Source organism: Alnus glutinosa, chromosome 6 (genome assembly GCF_958979055.1).
Source record: "Alnus glutinosa chromosome 6, dhAlnGlut1.1, whole genome shotgun sequence".
In the NCBI taxonomy this organism is placed as follows: domain Eukaryota; kingdom Viridiplantae; phylum Streptophyta; class Magnoliopsida; order Fagales; family Betulaceae; genus Alnus; species Alnus glutinosa.
In genome coordinates, this window is record NC_084891.1 from 29158706 (window position 1) to 29179121 (window position 20416).

A 20416-nucleotide genomic window follows, 5' to 3' on the forward strand; every position below is an offset into this window, starting at 1 on the left:
GTCGGATTTTCCATGGGAAGAACAACTGTAGGGGAAGTGGAGGATTTCGTTTGAATGGTGAGGCAGTGGTCAAACAGTGGGGTGCATGGATGTGGGCAGATGACTTTCGATTCCAGAAGGGGAAATTTTCGAAGGGGAATTCAAGTGGAGCAACAACGGAGTCAGAGGATTTCGGCAATTTGGGGGCAGCTGGTGATGGTAGTTCAGTTGATAAGGGCAAATCAAAAATTGGCTGTATAAGTAGGAATAATCAAAATGTTCCAATAATTCCGATAGTTGAGGCTAGAGTTGCGGTAGACGGTAGTTGTTCATACTTCTCACCATCCTGTTGATGTGGGTCTGAAGGAGTCTATCTCTCAATTTCCTATTGAGGGAGGAATTCTAAGGAACACAGAAAATGTGGAAAAAGAGGGTTGTTCGGTAGAGCCTTTCTCGGAGGAGCTTATGGAATGTTACGTGCAGGAGGATCATGGGGGTCTTGTTTCTAAACAAAATAGTTTGGCTGGTCCAGCTGTCTTTGTAGCTGCTTCTCTTTCGCACGATCTTCATGTATGCAAAGGGTATGTGTCTATAGTGGACGATACACAGGGGTCTTCTTCTCCCATGGAAAATTCCATTATGCAGCACAACGTCCAAACTCCAGGGATGTCTGAGGAACATACCAGTGTGCGTCTCTCTCGTACCTGGAAACGGAGGCCACGAGATTCTGTTTTGGGGACGTGTGTGTCGGCTATTAGAGGCAAGCGGAAAGAAGTGGATATTACTCCTCTTTCTTTGAAGGAGAAGGCTGCAGGAAATAAGAAAGGACGGAAGGATGAGTCGATTAATGATCCATTGGCGATGGAGGAGGCTGTTGAACAGCCCCGCCTGCCACAATGATTCTGCTAAGCTGGAATTGCCGAGGGCTTGGCAACCCTCGGACAATTCGGGACCTCCACCAATTGGTGAAGGAAAAGAGGCCAAACATGGTGTTTCTTATGGAAACACTTTGTGCACAAAGGCATATGGATCGTATAAGGAGTCGGTTGGGCTTTGACAGTATGTTTGTTGTTAATCTGGTGGGTCGAAGCGGAGGTTTAGCTCTTTTGTGGTTGCATTCAAATGCTCTTGATATTTATAATTATTCTAGGTTTCATATAAATGCAGTGGTGAAAGATTTGGATGGGAATGAATAATGGCATTTCACCGGTTTTATGGCCAACTGAACAGTGCTAAAAGAATGGAATCATGGGCTTTGCTCAAACATTTAAGCCGGTTTCAGCCCCTGCCTTGGTTATGTGCAGGGGATTTCAATGAAATTTTGGAGCAAAAAGAGAAGGAGGGGGCTACACTTCGACGTGAATCTCAAATGAATAATTTTAGACACTGTTTGGAGGGATGTGGCTTGGGAGATTTGGGGTTCATTGGTCCCTATTTTACCTGGAATAACGGACGAGATGATGAAGATTTTATGCAAGAGTGTTTGGATCGAGCTGTGGCAAACCGGGAATGGAATCTCATTTTCCCTTTTGTATCTGTGACTGTTTTGGCTGCATCACGTTCGGATCACAATCCTCTTTTGATCCAATTTTCTGAATTTCAAGAGGAGATGCAGCAATATCGAAGGAGGTTTAAATTTGAAGAAGCTTGGACTAAGGATGTGGAGTATAGTAGTATAGTCCAATCGGCTTGGGGAGGAAATAGTTTTGGAGAATCAGATATTCGGGCAGTTCAGATCAAATTATCTTCGTGTCAACACAAGCTCTCACGTTGGAGTAAAAAGAAATTTGGCCAATCCGAGGAGAGTTTAAAGAGAAAGAAAAATCAGCTCCTTCATCTTCAATCTAGTTCGAGACCGGGTACTGTTGTGGAGATTAAACGGATAAAGGCTGAAATTGAGGAGATATTATTAAGGGAGGACTTGTACTGGAAACAACGCTCAAAACAGAATTGGTTTCAACATGGGGACAGGAACACTCAATTTTTTCATTCTTGGGCGAATCACCGTCGGAAGATTAATACTATTCGAAGTATCACAGATGGGGTAGGCCGGGTTTGGAGAAAGAAGAAAGATTTGAGCAATTTGTTCCTTTCTTATTATAGGGATTTGTTTGCCACTACTAATCCTACTGGCATTTCAAATTGTTTACAATTTGTGAATGGCCGGGTAACTCTATCTATGAATCAAAGGCTTCTTCAACCTTTTACGGAGGAGGAGGTTAGGGTGGCCCTTTTCCAAATACATCCTTTGAAGTCTCCGGGTCCGGATGGGTATTTTGTAGGTTTCTATCAAAAATCTTGGGATGTTGTGGGTAAGGAGGTGACTCGGGCAGTTTTATTAGTTTTAAATGGAGGGTCTATGGAGGCTGGGCTGAATGTTACTAACATTTGTTTAATTCCTAAGGTGACTAACCCTACAAGTGTAACCGAGTTTCGGCCAATTAGTCTATGTAATGTGCTTTATAAAATAATTTCAAAAGCCATTGCCAATCGGTTGAAACATGTGTTGCCTCATATCATTTCACAGGAACAAAGCGCATTCATTCCAGGAAGGCTCATAACGGACAATATTTTGGTGGCTTTCGAAACATTACATACTATGGATACGTGGTTAAAGGGTCATGGCCATGAAATTGGATATGAGCAAGGCCTATGATAGGCTTGAGTGGGACTTTTTGGAAGAGATGATGAGGAAGCTTGGATTTGATAATAGGTGGGTCAACCTTTTGATGTCTTGTGTCCGTACAGTTTCCTATGCTATTCTTGTTAATGGACAGCTTTTGGTCAAATTATCCCGACTAGAGGTATTCGTCAAGGTGACCCTCTATCACCTTATTTTTTTTTATCTTATGTGCGGAGGCAATGTCTACAATGATACAACATTCAGTTTACGAAGGTTCTATTACGGGCATTCCCATTTCTAGAGGAGGGATTCGGATTAATCATCTCCTCTTCGCCGATGATAGTCTCCTATTTTGTCGGGCAAATTTAAGAGAATGGGATCATATACATCGACTTCTTGGGCAGTATGAGGCAGCTTCAGGGCAGCAACTAAATCGTGCGAAAACGTCTTTATTTTTCAGTCGTAATACTCAAATGGATGATAGGATGTTAATCCTAAATGGTACGGGGCTCAACTCAACTGCAAATTTTGAGAAATACCTTGGTTTACAGGCTCTAATTGGAAGATCTAGGATCTCCACTTTCAATGGCATAAAGGGTAGGATTTGGAATCGGATTAACGGATGGAAGGAGAAGTTTCTTTCCCATGCCGGGAAGGAAGTTCTCCTAAAATCGGTCATTCAAGCAATCCCCACATATACAATGAGTGTTTTTAGGTTTCCAAAGACATTATGTAAGGAGATAAATGCGATGATGGGTTGGTTTTGGTGGGGACACAAGGAAAATCTATCTAAAATTCCTTGGATGTCTTGGAAGGGAATGGGTAAGAAGAAATTGGAAGGAGGGCTGGGGTATAGAGATTTGGTCAGTTTCAATACAGCCCTTCTTGCTAAGCAGGGGTGGTGTTTATTGAAATATCCTCACACACTGGCAGCAAGGGTGTTTAAGGAGAAGTATTTTTCTGAAGGTGATTTTCTGAGTTCTTCATTGGGGGTTAATCCATCTTATGCATGGCGAAGCATTTGGGGTTCCAAACAACTTCTCAGAGATGGTATTATGTGGAGGATTGGTGATGGGTTGAATGTTAAAATTATGGGGGATAAATGGATACCAAACACTTTTTCTCACAAAATTCAAATTCCAATTTCAGGGATTAGTTCAGAGGCTAAAGTCAGTGATTTAATTGACATTACTGTGAATTGGTGGAATTTACCTGTAATTGAGCAATTATTCCCAGCTGATATTGTTGAACAAATATGCAGCATAGCCATTTCTCCACGATTTTTGCAAGACCGGGTGATCTAGGCAGATACAAAAACAGGGCATTTTTCAGTAAAGAGTGCATATCATCTTGAAATGGAACGTCATTCAAGTTTACAAGGATCTACCTCTTCTGCAGCTTTGACTACGCCACTGTGGAAGAAACTTTGGGAGCTGCATCTTCCACGGAATGTTTTGCTTTTTCTTTGGCAAGCTTGCAATGAGATTCTGCCCACAAAGCACAATTTATGCAAACGAAGGATTGCTGATGATCCACTCTGTCCCATGTGTGGTTTAGAAGCCGAGTCTACTGTCCATGCCATTTGGAGTTGTGAAGCAGCTAAGGCCGTGTGGAATGAGAGCCCAGTCCGAATTCAGAAGTGTCCGGTGATGGAGACTAGTTTTATGGATTTATTTGGGAAATTGCATGTCCGATTGGAGAAGGAGGAGATCGAATTACTGATCATGATTGCCCAGAAGATATGGTTTAGGAGGAATCGATGGGTTTTTGAAGGAGAGCTTGTGCCCCCCATTTGTTCGATGAAATGTGCAATTGAAGATCTAGAGGAATTTCGGAAATCCAGTGAAGGTGTGATGTCAAATGCCGGGCTTGGTTTTAGTCCTTCTACAGTGAAGTGGTCTCATCCAATGGGGAATGTGATTAAAGTGAACTGAGACTCAGCTCTCAGTCGTCGAAAGAAAATGATTGGGGTGGGAGTGGTTGCACGGGATGCAGCTGGTCGAGTAATTGCTTCTATGTGTTCAACTCAAAGGTATATTATGGACTCATCTATTGTAGAGGCTTACGGTACGCGCCAAGCAGTGCAATTTGGGCTCTTTCTGGGTATTCAATCAATTCTTTTGGAGGGCGATGCTTTAGAAATCACTAACTCTATGAACAATACCGAAGACAACGTTGGTAAGTTTGGCAATTTTATTGCGGATGCTCGGGCTACTCTTCGGGAGTTTGGGTCTTGGGTTGTTTCTCATGTAAAACGGGAAGGTAATCGGGTTGCACACAATCTTGCAAAATTTGCTATTTCTTCCGAGCAAAACAAAGTGTGGTTTGACTCTTACCCGACATGTCTGTCGGGACTTGTAAATTCTGAGCTTATTTTGCCAGTTATTTAATGATATTACAAGATCCCTTCAAAAAAAAAAAAAAAAAAAAGACTATTCCGTTCCAATAATTTTTTTTTTTTTAGAAAAAATAAATTTTATCCCTTCCATGAAGTTGCATCGCTTCTTTTTTTTTTTTCCTGCTTCAAATGTTCAAAAATTAGCAACGTCTTTTTACTAAGTTTTTAAAACTGTTAATGAAATCCATCTGTTAATAATCATTGTCTTTTCTTATGGAAGAAGGCCTATGTGCACCACACATGAATTTTTAGGGAACGAAAAGTTCAAAATGCTCTCATTTTTTTTTTTTTTTTTTTTTAAAAAAATTGAAACAGAAAGAAAAAAGAAAAAAAAGGAGTGGATACGGCCACCTCAACCCCACAATCACAATGCCTTGAAAACTATCATCTGGACCAATAACTATTGTTCTATTGTTCCAAAAAAAAAAAAAAAAAAACCTATTGTTCTAGCTTTTCTTTTCCATTTTTTTTTTCCAAAAAAAAAAAAAAAAAAATCATCTTCGCTACGTGTACTCCATTTTTCTTGGTATTAATTATTTTTAAGAGGCCTATGCATTTTAGGGTTGGTTTATAAGCACTTAAAGAAATGTAGCCACATATTGTAATTGCATTCACATAGATAAATATAATGCTATATATATTTAAACTTTTACAAAAAAATTTTTATTAATTGATGTGGAGCTTATTAATTGAAGATGATTAAAACAATTAATAAAAAAAAATATTATGAGTACTAATGTGTAAACTCCACTTCAATTCGTAAGGCTTCAATTATAAAAGTTTAAGTCCGTGTAGCATTTCTTTTTCACATATGTTTTTTTTTATTTTTCAAGGCAGACAGTGCCCTTCCCTTGCCTTTTGATTTTGAAAGTTTGACAATTCTACGTGGGTTTACAAGGGTTGCTCATAACTATAACCCTTTTTTTTTTTCACGGGGCCAATTAGAACACATGGGCATTAATTCTGCCTTACAGATTTTTATCATGGCTAGGTGAGGGGGTTGAGTGCCCCCTCTTGACCCCCATTGCCTTCTGGTTGGCTCCAACACCTTCCAAAGAGTTTAGGAGTAGTGAGCAACCCTTATGGCCCATGCAGTGATTCAGTTACCTCCAACAGGCTAAATAGGGTCGCTGAAACAACTAATTGATGTCTTTTTGTTCACGTCGTTTGTGAGCTATCGTGAAACATTGGGTTGGGATTTTTATTTTTTATTTTTTAGAAAAATACACATATCTCTCTTAAACAACCATTCAATTGTTAACATCCCTTTCAAACTATTAATTGTACGTCAATGTCTCTTTTAAAATTATCAAAAAATGTCAATATTTTTCCTAATGACAAAAATACTCTTTATAAAATTATTAAAATTAAAAAAAAAAGAAAAATTTATAAAAATAATAAAATCTGATTTTATTTTTTTAATTTTATTTTATTTTTCGTTTTTCTTTAATTTTTTTTTTTTTTAAAAATATATATTTTTTTTTTTGGTTTTTATTTATTATTATTTTTTTATTTTTCATATTCATAAAGACATTTTTGTCTTTTTGTTGGTCTTATGAGGACGTTGACATTTTTTGATAGTTTGAAGATGGGACATTAACACAATTGATAATTTGGAGGACATATATGTATTTTTTCCCATATTTTTTTAATTATATATATATATATATATATATAAAGAAGCAAACACTTGAGACATTGGGGGGCGCATCGAAAACGCTAGGAAGATTGGAGGGCTGTAGGTGAGAGAGAAAGGCATGAACCCTCACGAGCTACCTCGTCGCGTTCTCTCGCACAAACTCCTTGTTAGAGTATAATGGATTGAGTAATGATTCAATACCATCTAAAGATACAACTTTTCACCATCTTGCCTATGTGGCAAGGTGGTCCCCCACTATTTTTTGAGTTTTTTTATTTTTTAAAAATAAATTAAGGTGGGGGACCACCTTGCCACATAAGCAAGGTGGTGAAAAGTTGTATATTTATGTGGTAGTGAATCATTACTCATAATGGATTACTTTAAAGTTAGGAATTTGATGAAAATTTTATTGCATTTGATAAATATTATATTACCTTGAATTTAGGGTGATCAATATCATCAAATCCCTAAATACAAGGTAATATAATATTTATCAAAGGCAATACAATCCTCATCAAATCCCTAACTTTAAGTAATCCAATATATACTCTAACATTCCCCTTCAAACTCAAGGTGCAAAGATTTAGGAAGTTGAGTTTGCAATAAATTTTTATTTTTGTTCTGTCGGACGACGGTCAACGACGATGGCCGGAGGCGATGGACAACGGCGATTGGAGATGCACCTTAAATTTTAATAGTCCAACTATAGGCAAAAATTAAAGCCAACTATGGGCTAAAATGGGTATTGGTTTTAAACAGTTAATACCACAAATGCTAAAAAAGAATTGGTCAACTATGGACCAAAGTAAGAGCAAACTATGAGCTGAAATAGACCTGAATTTTAAACAATATCACAAAGGTCAGGAGAGATGGGCCAACTAAAGGCCGAAATAAGAGAGCCAACAAATTGCTTAATGGGCTTAGGTTTTAGGTTATAACTCAAAGGCCAAAAGATGGGTCTTGGTCAATAAATGAACCAATAAGATCAAACAATTGGGCCAACAAAGGGCCGAAACAATATATCCACTTGGCCTCTTTTTTTTTTTCTTTTTATAATTTTTTTTTGCTTTTCTTCAACCAAATTTTTTTCTTTTCGGTTTTCCTCTTCTTTCTTTTTCCATAAATTTATTGAATACTTTTAAGTATCTCATAATGTTTACTTTTCTCTGTTTCACATTTCTGTTTGGATACAGTTTCATTACATTGTTGTGTAATCAAGGTAAACCCTCTTTGGGTGGATATTTAGTTTCCTGTTTTAACTTCCCTTTTTTAATTCTGCTTCTATTTTACATTTTGCAGATCAAATTGGGCTAGCTTTCACCTGAAGAAACTATTGCAAAAATTATGGCCAACCCTGAAGTTGCTCAGGCCTTTCAAAACCCAAGAGTCCAAGCAGCAATCATGGATGTATGTTCTTCCTGAAGCTCTTTTTCAATCTTTAATACCAAATCTCAAACATTATGTTGCCTTTCCAGAGTTCACAGAACCCTCTGAGCATTGCAAAATATCAAAATGACAAGGAGGTAAGGCCAAATTTTGACCTTAGACATGATTTTTCATTCCTAGAAGTGTCTGCGCGCTTTTAAATTGATGTTTCTATAAGAATACAAATTCGACCCCAATTTTTTTCTCTAAAATTAAACTATGCATCCAAGAGTTGTCCTTATTTTAATTTTTTTTTTTCCCTTTTTGTTTCCAATTCCAGGTTATGGATCTTTTCAATAAATTATCGGAACTCTTCCCTGGAGTGAGCGGTCCATTATGATTGCCGTCGTTCATTCAGAGCTCACAGTTGGTCGATGCTGGAGTAGAAATGCTCATTATTTGTTCTTAATGATTAAGGTGGTTAGAACAAAAATCTAAATCTAAAGCCTGCATGGCTGAACATACTCTCCCTTGCTGGTAGTGGTGGGCCATATATTGAGATGTACTTCTTGCATATTTACTACACTCAATATTCCCATCATCATCATCCACACAAATTTCATTCTACCAATTCAATCCATAACTTCTCACTTTCTTTTCAAACTATATATTATGTGGAAGCTAAATGTTTAACATGTATATACAAAGTCCAAACACTTGTTATATATCTATGGGTTAGTTTCAAAATAGAGATTTATTTTTTACCTTTTTTTTAGTTTAAGAATGGACAAAGAGCTTTATCCCTAAGAAAAGCTATGATGTGATGAATAACTTGTTTAAGAATGATAACTTTTAAAGAAGTTTTTTTTTTTTTTTTTTTTTTTTTTTTTTTTTTTTTGGAAAATTTCTCTTACAACCTTGATGATTCATCACTTTTGCAATTCATCATAACTTCATACTTTAAAAAGTGACATTTAGGGTATCAATCTTCTTTTTTTTTTTTTTTTTTTTTTTTTTTTTTTTTTTCTTTCGATTTTAACCATCCGTTAAAATTCCATTAAATTTTGTCAAAATTTTAAAAATATCCTAGTTTTTTTTTTTTTTTTAAAAAAAAAAAAAAATTATAGAACTTTTTAAAGATACCAGCATGAGTATTTTTGCAAATTCCGTTAACTTTTTACTAACACATACATCTTTGCAATTTTTTTTTTTAAAACAAAAATTGTGAATATTTTAGAAATTTTGACCTAAATATATTGGAAGAGAGTCTCGAATCCTTACAAGTACCACCCAAGCCTTACTTGTCTTCGCCATCAAGATCGCTAGAAGATTATTCAACAACAACGAGCTCTCTATAGTATGATTCTGTAATGCCCTAAAATAGTAAAATGCATCTTAATTTCTTTAAAAGGAAACTTTAATGTTGAGTACTAACTAGTATTTTTTGTGAATTGCATCAATTGTTAGCTTTCATCATGAATTTATAATGTTGCGAGTCCGATCGGTCTTTATGTAAGTGCCCATACTAAAGCATAGTTGAACTATTTGAAATTCACTACAAAGTCTCAAGAAATTATAGGCAATGCCTCAAGGCTTGCCGCTCTATTAGCTAAAAAGATTGTGCAGAAAATAAAAGTTTTTATGAAGACCTTGCTTGGAATAAAGCAAATCTTTTTCTTTCTTTATTTTTTTGGCCAAATAAGGAGATAAACAAATTCATAGTGGCGTTTCCAATTTTTTACCTTGATTTGATTATTTCTCCATTCCTATCCCTCCTGCCAAAATCAAACTTTAATCCTACACTAAGATGGTGTAGACCGCAGAACTATTGCAAAGAGATGAAAAGTAAAAAAAACCAAATTTTTATTTTAATTATTTCCTTTAAGTTTCAAAGCACGGTGTCGTTTGCACTGAGCCACTAACACTGACAGCTAAAAGCCTAAAAATTGAAAAACAAAAAGCCAAAGGATTCGAGGGAAGCGGTGCAATTGGTGTTCTTATTCCCCATATGTCCACTTGAGAGTAAATGGTGTTTTGCATTACAGCTCTATGAGCACGCACCATTGATTTAATCCAACTACTGAAATTAAATCATTGAATAGGTTAATGTAGTCAATGGACATGCTTCACACTAAATGTTGGTTTCACGTATACACGCTTGCAGGGGAAATTATTTTTAAAAAACTTATTCTGCACGATTTACTTAAACCGCAGAGAAAAGGGCATTTTCATATTTTGCCTCTGTTTCTATTTTCCTTCATGCGCCGTTTCCTCTACTCCATTTTCTGTGCTGCTATTTTTACATCTCACCAGAAGTGTGCACATCAACTGACGTCTGTTCCCATGTTGACTAGAGCCAGCTATGACATTGGTTGATCTAGCTTGGTTGGCTGATCATTAATGCAAGTTAAATGAAAGAAGGCTGAAGCCATTGAGAGGAAGTAGTCTATTTTCGACTGGGCCTTGTTTTGGCAAGCCTAGATGCGTACTATGATGTGTATTGATTGGAACTTAATTTATAGGTCGGCTAGGCGCGGCGCGCGTTTCATTAGTTGTAGGAGGCTCAAGAATTGTGGACAAATTTTGGTAGGTTAGATTAATTTTAAATATTTAATTAATATAAATGTATTGTCAAATATGAAATTGAGCACAATTTTACAAAGAAATAGACTATTTATTTTTTGAGAAGAGATAGGAAACGTGCTGATCAATATCATTTGATTGAATAGTTGATTCAGCTACTTGTTTGAATAAATTAACTTTTCACTTTAAATGACATTTTTTTTCATGCCAAGAAAATATGAAAGAACAAATCTAGTCGTTCAGTAATATTTTTAATAGCCGTTGCCCACTATCAAATCTTACGGGTAGTCAAACCACAACTAAAAAAACAGTTGAGGGTCACTCAGTCATTGCTGGGTATAAACTTTTTCCTTTTGTTTTTTTTTTAGGTTAAAAAAAAACTTGCATCCAAATCCAAACAATTAGTATTTTGCCCGCACATTCAATGAACGGGCCGGCCTAATATTTTGATAAGAATAACTTGGAGATCAATAATTTATAAAGAGGGATGAATTAGTATTAATTTGCATACTTCGACGTACACGGCATAGTAGCCTCCATTACAAATTTAGAAAGTAAATGGTAGCTCTAGCCACCATCATGAATTTTGCCAAGTTCTTGACATTTATAATTGGAGCATGGCTTTTGCTAGGCGCAACGTGAGGGTATGCTGCTCGTTACAGTGAAAAAATCATCCTACCTACATTTTCCTCTGTTAATTCGACGCCTATTTATAGACGTACTCGCGCTGCTTGTGAAAAATCAGCCATTCGTTAGCTTCCCATATCTGCTTGAAGGAAAGACGAAAATGGAGGTGGAAATTATTTCCAAAGAGTGCATCAAACCCTCTTCTCCAACACCCCCTAACCTGAGAACCCACAAGCTCTCCCTCTTGGACCAAATCGATGCTGCCGCCCATTTTCCTTTGATCATCTTCTATCCCATGAACCAGAGCACAAGCCATGCTGCTGTTGATAATTTCTTTCAAAGATCACAACTGCTAAAGCAATCCCTATCAGAAGTTTTAACTCGCTTTTATGTATTTGCTGGCACAATCAAAGACAATCTCTCCATTGATTGTAATGACAAGGGGGTTTATTATTTAGAAGCCCGAGTGAACTGTCGTCTTGTTGATTGCCTCAGCCAGCCTAATCTCCCATCATTTGAAAAATTTATTCCCCGAGACTACACCTGGAAAGAGACAGGTGCGGGAGATGATCATGTGGCTATGATAAAAGTGACCAGCTTTACATGCGGCGGTATGGCCATTGGTATCCTTGTTTCTCACATGATCGCTGATGGAACTTCCTTGAATATCTTTCTCAAGGGTTGGGCTGCCATGGCTCGTAAGGCCTGTGACGAAGCTGTATATCCTAATTTTGATGCTCCATCAATTTTCCCACAAAACGTTGCATGCTTAAGAGAAGAAGCATCTTTTATGTCTTTTTGCCGTCCATTCCTCAAATTAGGGAAGTTTACTACAAGGAGAATTGTGTTTGATGCATCAGCCATTACATCACTCAAGGCCAAAGCAACCAGCAAAAGCGTACAAAACCCCACAAGAGTTGAGGTTGTGTCGGCACTCCTATGGAAATGCATCATGGCTGCCTCCAATCAAAAATCGGGTATCCAGAGCCAGGGGCCAACTTTTATTACCCTTTCAGTGAATTTGCGCGGAAGAGCAGCTCCACCATTACCAGAGTCTTCTATTGGTAATTTATACTGGAGGGCAGGAGCATTATGCACGCCTGAGGAGATGGAGTTAGCTTACATGGTAAGTAAGCTCAGAGAAGCAATAACAAATGTAAGTCCTGGTTTTGTGAAAGGCCTACAAGGTGATGGAGGGTTTCACAAGCTTTGTGAGCATGTGAAAGCAATGGCTGGCGCATGCTCAAGTGCTACAAATTCTTGTGGAATGGATTACATTGGGTTTACCAGTTGGTGCAACTTTGGTGTCTATGATATTGATTTCGGGTGGGGAAAGCCTGTGTGGGTAAGCTGCATTGGTTTAAACGAAGATTTAGACCTCAGGTTCCCAAGCACGATAGCGCTAATGGACACAAGATCCGTAGGCGGAATAGAAGCATGGTTGTATTTAGATAAAGAAGTTATGGCCATCTTAGCACAAGACAAGGAAATCCTTGCTTTGGGTTCCTGGGATCCTAGTCCCATAAACTAGAATATGGCATTTTCACCAATAATTTTGTTACGTGATTAGGAGTAGTATGCTGGACTAAGAGGCACACACGACGTGGTAAAGTAAGATAAGTTGGAAATTAATCCTCTCCTTTCTCTTATCTTTCACTACATCAAATTATCTCACTTAAATAAGGAGTACTATATATTACTGTTAGTTCTGAAGGAATAAGGAGTAGTCTATCTCCAAGCTATCCTGGAGATGATATTTGTTATCATACTTTGTTTTAGTCTATCTCTTATGCACGTAATTGTTATTGGGTTGGAATTTGTAATCTTTTATATATGCGTGAGCCTATTTAAGGAAACGTATTATGAATAAGAAGGCATGCAACATTAATATGGCGCTTTGATTTCACGAACCTGTGAATATTCAACAATGATTTATATCAAAATTACACTTAAAAAAGAAAAACAAAACAAACAAACAAACATATATACTAGGAAATATATACGGTATGATTCGCACATGGCAACACTATGAATTCCAAAATCTTTGACTTCGATGATTCGCACGTACATCGGCCTCTTCAAGTCGCAATATGAGGTAATGCAAGTTACTGAATTCTCAACTCTTTTCTGTGAACCTTGCGTGTTAAGTAAAGTACGTAAGCAAAATATGAAAACAAGTAGCGCGCATCAGATTTGGTTCTTATATATATATATAATTCACCAAATACGTACAAATCAAGCAAAATATGGAAACAAGCAGTGCAGCAGATTTGCTTCATGCAATCCATCAGACATGCACCAATCACACCACCTACAACAAATGATTCAATGCACAGAATCTCATTTATGTCAATTCTAAAGTGAACGACGTAGTTTTTGTATAAATTGAACGTCGGATTGTACAGAGAAAATCAGGAGTAAAAGAATAATTTTCCTTTCTTACCTTCTTTGTTCAGCACAAGCTACTTACTAGCTAGATTCTTGCGCTGCTTGTGGAAAGCTTGCTATTTTAATTTTGTCGAGAGTGAGCTGCTAGATCTGCTTTAAAAGAAAGCTGAATTAATGGAGGTCAAAATTATTTCCAAAGAGTACATCAAACCCTCTTTTCCAACACCCCCTAACCTGAAAACCCACAGGCTCTCTCTCTTGGACCAATTCGCTTCTTTCGGCTATGTTCCTGTGATCTTCTTCTATCCCATGAACCAAAGCATAAGCCATGCTGTTGCTGATATTGTCTCTCAAATATCACACTCGCTAAAGCAATCCCTATCAGAAACCCTAACTCGCTTTTACCCATTTGCTGGCAAAATCAAAGATCATCTCTCCATCGATTGTAATGACGAGAAGGTTTTTCATTTGGAAGCTTGTGTGAATTGTCATCTTGTTGAGTGCCTCAGCCAGCCTAATTAATATCCCATCACTCCAAAAATTTCTTCCCCGGGAGTCATGGAAAGATCCAACTGAGAAAGATCATGTTACTATGATACAAGTAACCAGGTTTGCATGCGGCGGTATTGCCATTGGTGTCCTTGTTTCCCATATGATCGCTGATGGAATTTCTTTGAGTATCTTTCTCAAAGGTTGGGCAGCAACTGAGCGCTCGTAAGGCATGTGAAGTTGTATGTCTTAATTTTGATGCCCCATCAATTTTCTTTCAAAACGATGCATATTCTAGAGAAGCCGTTAAGTTGTGACGGCTTTTTCCAAGCCCTTCAAATTGGGCAGCTGTATGGTAAGGTGAATTGTGTTTGATGCCTCAGCCATTGCATCACTCAAAGCCAAAGCAAGCAGCTCAAGCGTGCGAAACCCAACAAGAGTCGAGGTTGCGTCCGCACTCCTATGGAAATGCATCATGACTGCTTTCAAGGCCACTTCTGGTATCCAAAGGCCTACCTTTATTACCCATGCAATGAATTTTCGCCCAAGAGCAGATCAACAATTCGCAGAATCTTCCATGGGAAATAACTTTGGTCAACATGCGCATTATGCACGGCTGAGGAGATAGATTTAGCTTGCATGGTGAGAAAGCTTAGAGAAGCAAGAATGAAAATCAATATTGCTGATTTTGTTAAAAACATACAAGGCGATGGAGGGTTTTCCAAACTCTGGGAGATTGTGAAAGCAAGGACTGGAGCAGTCTCGAGTATGGCATTTTCTTGTGGAGTGGATTCCGTTGGGTTTACCAATTGGTGCAACTTTGGTGTCTATGACATTGATTTTCGGTGGGCAAAGCCGATATGGGTAAGCCAAGTTGGTACAATCGAAGATTCGGAAACCATGTTTCGAAATAGGATATATCTAATGGATACAAGATCCGGCGATGGAATAGAAGCATGGGTTTTGTTAGATGCAAAAGATATGATTATGTTACCACAAGACAAGGAACTTCTTGCTTTTGCTTCTTTGGGTCGGAGTCCCATAGAATAGAAAATGGTATTTCTCACCTGCGAAGATCATTGTTCTCTGAAGATAATTGTGTTAATAAGTGTATGATATCATCCATACCATTCTCCTTGTTAGAGCATGGTAGTCATCAAATAAATGCATAATTTCACTTTAGGTGCTTGTTAGAGGAATTTAGTCCGAATATGTCCCAAAATAAGTTGATCGACCGCCCTACATATTTCAAATTTGGAGAAACTATACACTTACTTTCCCTCAATTTATCTCTTTTCAATTTTTTTAATTGAGTTAATGCATCCGACTGATCTAGCTACTATTGTTTATTGGGATTGCAATATCCCCATTTCGCCTCAAAATAACAAAAATTCCTTTCAAAAAAAGAAAAACAAAAAAGACAAATTCAGGAAAAAAAAAAAGTAGACAAAATTAGGGGAAAAAAATATTACCCACGGCCATGTCGTGGGTTAGTTTTTAGTTTTGTTTTGAATTTTTACTTTTTTTGGGCATTTTCCATATTTTTATGGGAATTTTAGGGGCGAAATGAACACATTGCAATCCTAATGATAAATTTGTAAGGCAAATTAACCAAATTGAAAGTTTTGGAGACATTGCAACAAGAGTAGTAGATTTGAAGTGGGTAAGTGTAATTTCTCTTGGTATAGAGAAAAAATTACTAAACTGGTATGTGGAATTTAACCTTCTTACAAATAAATTTTTGGGAATTCAAATAATGAAATAACTTATTGTGGTATTCCTGCAGATTTGCTTCATTCAATCCATCAAACATGCACCACTCACACCATCTACCACAAATGATTCAATGCACAGAATCTCATTTATGTAAATTCCTAAAGTGAACGACAAATATAGTATGTGTATAAAAGTGAACATCGAATTGTACAGAGAATAATTTGCCTGAATTTCTTACCTCCTTTGTTTAGTCTTTTCCGTTGTAGTTCAGCACAAGCTACTTACTATATATAGCTACATACTTGTATTTTGGATTGTCAATTTTTGACACGATCCACGAACCCGACATGAAAATACAGGATTTGAGTTCGGGATAACTGGGTTGATCCGATTATGACCCGTTTATAATCGTATCTGGCGGGTTAATTAACCCGCGAGTGACCCGCCAAACACGATTATAACATGGTTAGATATTAAAAAAAAATAAAAAAAAACTTATGGAAACCGAGCAGGCCTTTTCTTCTTTTCACTTTCACTCGTTTCCTTTTCATTTTCACTCCACACCGGCCCTCTAGAAGAGCTTTTTCTCATCTCCGATGGTTGACTCCTTCGTGTCGTCAAGCAAAACGACGCTGTCTGTGCTTGGCAATTGGCCGCTTGGTCACCGTCGACGATCTTGTGGCCGACGAGGTTGGCTTGGATTTGGGCTTGGTGGTGGCCTTCAAGGCCGAGTCTTCCAAGGGCTTGGATGAGATGGGCTTCACGCTCGTGCTCGGGGTAGAGGGTTTTGGAAACAGGGGTTTGTTCACAGAGAGACAGTGAGCGAGGATTGTGATTTGTGTGCGGTTTAGCTACAATTTGGAAATGCGATGAAAATGAGATTGTGTTGTTCAGAGAGAGACAGAAAAAGCTCTTCCACAACCTCTGGATTGCTTCTCTCGCTAGATTGTGTTGTTTGCTTCTCTCGATTGGACGATCTTTCATCCTTCTTCTTCTTCTTCTTCGGGCGATTGTCACACAGGTTGCCCGGGTTATATTCGGGTAACATAGTTGGCAAGTGGGTCGTGTTTAGGTTCCAGAATTCAACCTGATTAATAATCGGGTCGGGTTCGTGTTAGACCCGAATATGTAATTGGGTCAGTCGGGTTGACACGAACCAGACCCGAATTGCCAAGCCTACTTGCGCTGCTTAATTGTGGAAAGCTTGCTACTTTAATTTTGGCTTTTACCAATCCATGTCAGAAACCTTAACTCGCTTTTACCAATTTGTTGGAAAAATCAACTTTAAACTTTTTCCACATTTCATGTTTTTACTTGTGCTCTGTTTGTTTCGGCTTTAAATAGTTTCTGAGAAATGATTTCGGCATTTTCCGGTATTTGATGGAGGTGAAAATAATAATGAACCGAAAAATGATTTCTGTTTGACAAAAAATGTTTAGTAAATTTTAGAAAATGATTTACGTTTTTTAAAAGCATAAATCATTTTACCTAGACGGCAAACGCATTCGACGATTTTTTAAACGACGCAATCGACCTTTACGTTCAAGTAGTCGACCACCACCGGAATCTGGCCGGTGCCGAATTCCAACAACGTTAGGTCATTGTCGCTGGATTCTAGCCACCTTCGCCAAAATTCGGTCAACCCAAATTCCAGCAACTAGAATGGTCAGATTCCGGCCACCTTCACCGAAATCTGACTGACCTAGATTCCGACGAAACTGTCCGGATATCGGCCTTTATCGTCGGAATTCAGCAATAGTAGTCAAAATCCAGTGAAAGTGGTTGGAATCCTGCCAGTCAATGACGTAATCTAGTCATTGGTGATTTGTATATTATTTTACAGTAATATTTCTATGTTGTGAATAAAAATTGATTTTTTATAAGTTCATATGATTGAATGAAAATATAAAAAATATTTGTGATTTTCCGTACGCGCCAAACACTGAAAAATGTTTTCGGAGAAAAACATTTTCCTGAAAAATGACTTTCCTAAAACCATTTTACGATGAAAAATATTTTATGTTGAAACAAACGGAGCATTATTTTTGTTTTTACTTGTTTTCATTGTTAAAACAACTACCCAAATGCTTGCACACAAAATGAAACGTGTTTAATTTGCTGTTTTGAAAACAGAAAACTTGCTTTGAAAATAGCAACCAAATAGGCTCTCAAATTCTACCAAGATGGTTTGCAACCAATCTTGCTCAGACTTTCGAAACACTTGTCAAAGCAGATGAGGAAAAATGGGCCTCACACGTAATGCTACCCATCACACCGCGTATGTAATTGCAAAGAATTTGGATCAATGTCAAACATGTGTTAAATGGATGGAGATCGAGAGCAGTAATTGCAATGGACAACTTTATGTGAGATGAACTCAAACCCTATTTGGGCATTTCGAATCTGATCGATTCTGGTTGTTAGCAAATTATAAAATTCTGATAGAGTACTGTTATTTAGGGTATTACAGTTTTTACTAAAAATTCTTTACAAACTGATGTAGTAGTCTATGTGGTATTTATCACGTTAGTCACTAATTAAGTTTCATACAAATTGATGAGATAGTCCAAAATTGGTAAAATAAATAAGTGATTAAGGTTGACAAGTCAGCCACTAATTTTTAAAATTGTAAGTCATGTTTTTTGTTTAATCATTTAATCAATTATTGACGGGCACATAACTTCTAAAAAAATTAGTGGTAAAAGATGTAGTACCCCTAGTAACACTCAATAATTAAATTTACACGTCAAATTTTGTTGTTTGATTTTTTCACCATTAAAATACTACCTCGTACGTTTATAAGAAAATTATAATAAAAGTTGTAATACTGTAAAAATTTTCTATTTTGATAACTAGCTCATTAAGGAAAATAAGGATCCATTTAGTTTTACGGTTTCAAAACATGGGATTTAGAAAATAGCCTTTTCAAAATGTGTGTTTTTAAAAACGCACTTCCTTACCTACGATTTACAAATGTAAATTTTTCTACGTTTTCAAGCCACCATTTTCTAAAAATATACTCTCAAAAGAAACATTTTCTACAATTTAATCATTTAATCAATTACTTAACACTGCCCTTACTTGTGGGCTTAAACTCATTTTTTAATAGGTGATGCCCAACATGTGGAATATTTAATTGAAATGGAGGGTGAATTGACGGAAACAAGATTCGAATTCAAGACCTTGGTTTTGATATCATGTTAAATTATCACTTATCCCAAAAAGCTTAAGCTAATAAAAATTGATAAATTTAATCATTTAATCAATTACGTTAAAATTTTTAATTGAAAACGTTCTTTTAACTTACAAAATCACAAGGTAAAGGCTGTTGAAGCACAACTCCATTCAAAGCAGAGTTCTATAGCGAAGACTGTTAAAGTTCCAACTCATAGTGTTAATGACAAACATCCCAATAAAGACAATGAAGAGACCATTCATAGAATTTGTAAAGTTGAAGATAATGATTAGAAAAGTGAAGAGATCTCATCTCTCGTTAATTCATATGTTAGAATATGTATAGCTAGATAGGAGATGAATAGTTGTAACCTCTCATTATTGATGTAGAAGTTGTAAGGTTGTATAGTTGTATTAAATACCAATATATGTAATATGGATCCCTCAATTGATCGGGAGAAATATTTTGAATTCATATTTCTTATATGAAAATAATCTTTAAAAATAAAAAATGACGGTAGTGCCTTTAAAATGACTTTGATACCATATAATTGTAATAAAAGGTAAATGGTAGAAAGGCCATGCTATTTTTATTTGGTCATTTGCATGTGTTATGTGTAGCACTCTTCATAATGGATTAGGTCAAGTTTAAAGTGTACAACTGTACAAGTACAAACAAATTAAAGTGACGTCCTCCAATACCGTGCTCGGAAGTTTTGAGAAAATTTTAATCATATGACTAATTGTATAAAAAAATAAATAAATCATACAAATGATGTTATATATCTGCCCACTCTGCTTAAATGATAACATCGACGTTATCCGCATATCATACAAATTTTAAAGAGTTGCATCACTCAAGGCCAAAGCAACAAGCCCAAGCGTACAAAACCCAACAAGAGTTGAGGTTGTCTCGGCCTTGCTTTGGAAATGCATGATGGCTTCTTTCAAGGCCACTTCTGGTATCCATATGCCAACTTTTATCATCCATCTGGTGAATTTCCAACGAAGAGCAATTCCAGTATTCCACCATTCGCAGAATCTTTCATGGGAAATTTAGTTTGGCTAGCATTCGCATCATGCACGGTCAAGGAGATAAAGTTGCCGGACACGGTTTGTAAGCTCAGTGAAGTAATAACAAAAACCGATGGTGATTTTGTGAAAAGCCTACAAGGTGATGGGAGGTTTACCAAGCACTGTGAGCTTGTGAAGGAAATGGTTGGGGCATGCGCAATTGTGGCAAGTTCTAGTGGAATGAATTACATTGCGTTTACGAGTTGGTGTAACTTTTGTCTCTATGACATTGATTTTGGGTGGGCAAAGCTGACATGGGTAAGTTCCGTATGTTGGCTCGAGGCGTAATTCAGAGGACGTGTTCTCAAATGTGATCCTGCTAATGGACACAAGATCCGGCGATGGAATAGATGATTGGGTG

The 20416-nt window shown here is 37.1% G+C and overlaps 3 protein-coding genes, 1 long non-coding RNA gene and 1 pseudogene across 4 annotated transcripts; all 5 read left to right on the top strand.

Annotated features, from left to right (window-relative positions):
- Positions 1–2841: 2841 nt before the first annotated feature.
- Positions 2842–3906, top strand: LOC133871700 (uncharacterized). The gene has a single exon (XM_062309119.1). The coding sequence runs from the start codon at positions 2842–2844 to the stop codon at positions 3904–3906; it is 1065 nt and encodes a 354-aa protein (XP_062165103.1).
- Positions 3907–4563: 657 nt separating this feature from the next.
- LOC133871701 (uncharacterized) lies at positions 4564–4992 on the top strand. The gene has a single exon (XM_062309120.1). It carries the CDS (start codon positions 4564–4566, stop codon positions 4990–4992), a length of 429 nt encoding a protein of 142 aa, XP_062165104.1.
- Positions 4993–7778: 2786 nt separating this feature from the next.
- On the top strand, positions 7779–8586 carry LOC133870247 (uncharacterized). The gene is made up of 4 exons (XR_009900665.1): positions 7779–7858; positions 7939–8046; positions 8115–8162; positions 8345–8586. It is a non-coding gene; the product is annotated as an uncharacterized LOC133870247 (long non-coding RNA).
- Positions 8587–11323: 2737 nt separating this feature from the next.
- Positions 11324–13102, top strand: LOC133871344 (stemmadenine O-acetyltransferase-like). Its single transcript, XM_062308775.1, has one exon. The coding sequence runs from the start codon at positions 11375–11377 to the stop codon at positions 12743–12745; it is 1371 nt and encodes a 456-aa protein (XP_062164759.1). The 5' UTR covers positions 11324–11374; the 3' UTR covers positions 12746–13102.
- Positions 13103–13776: 674 nt separating this feature from the next.
- On the top strand, positions 13777–15141 carry LOC133871702 (stemmadenine O-acetyltransferase-like; annotated as a pseudogene).
- The last annotated feature ends 5275 nt before the right edge of the window (positions 15142–20416 follow it).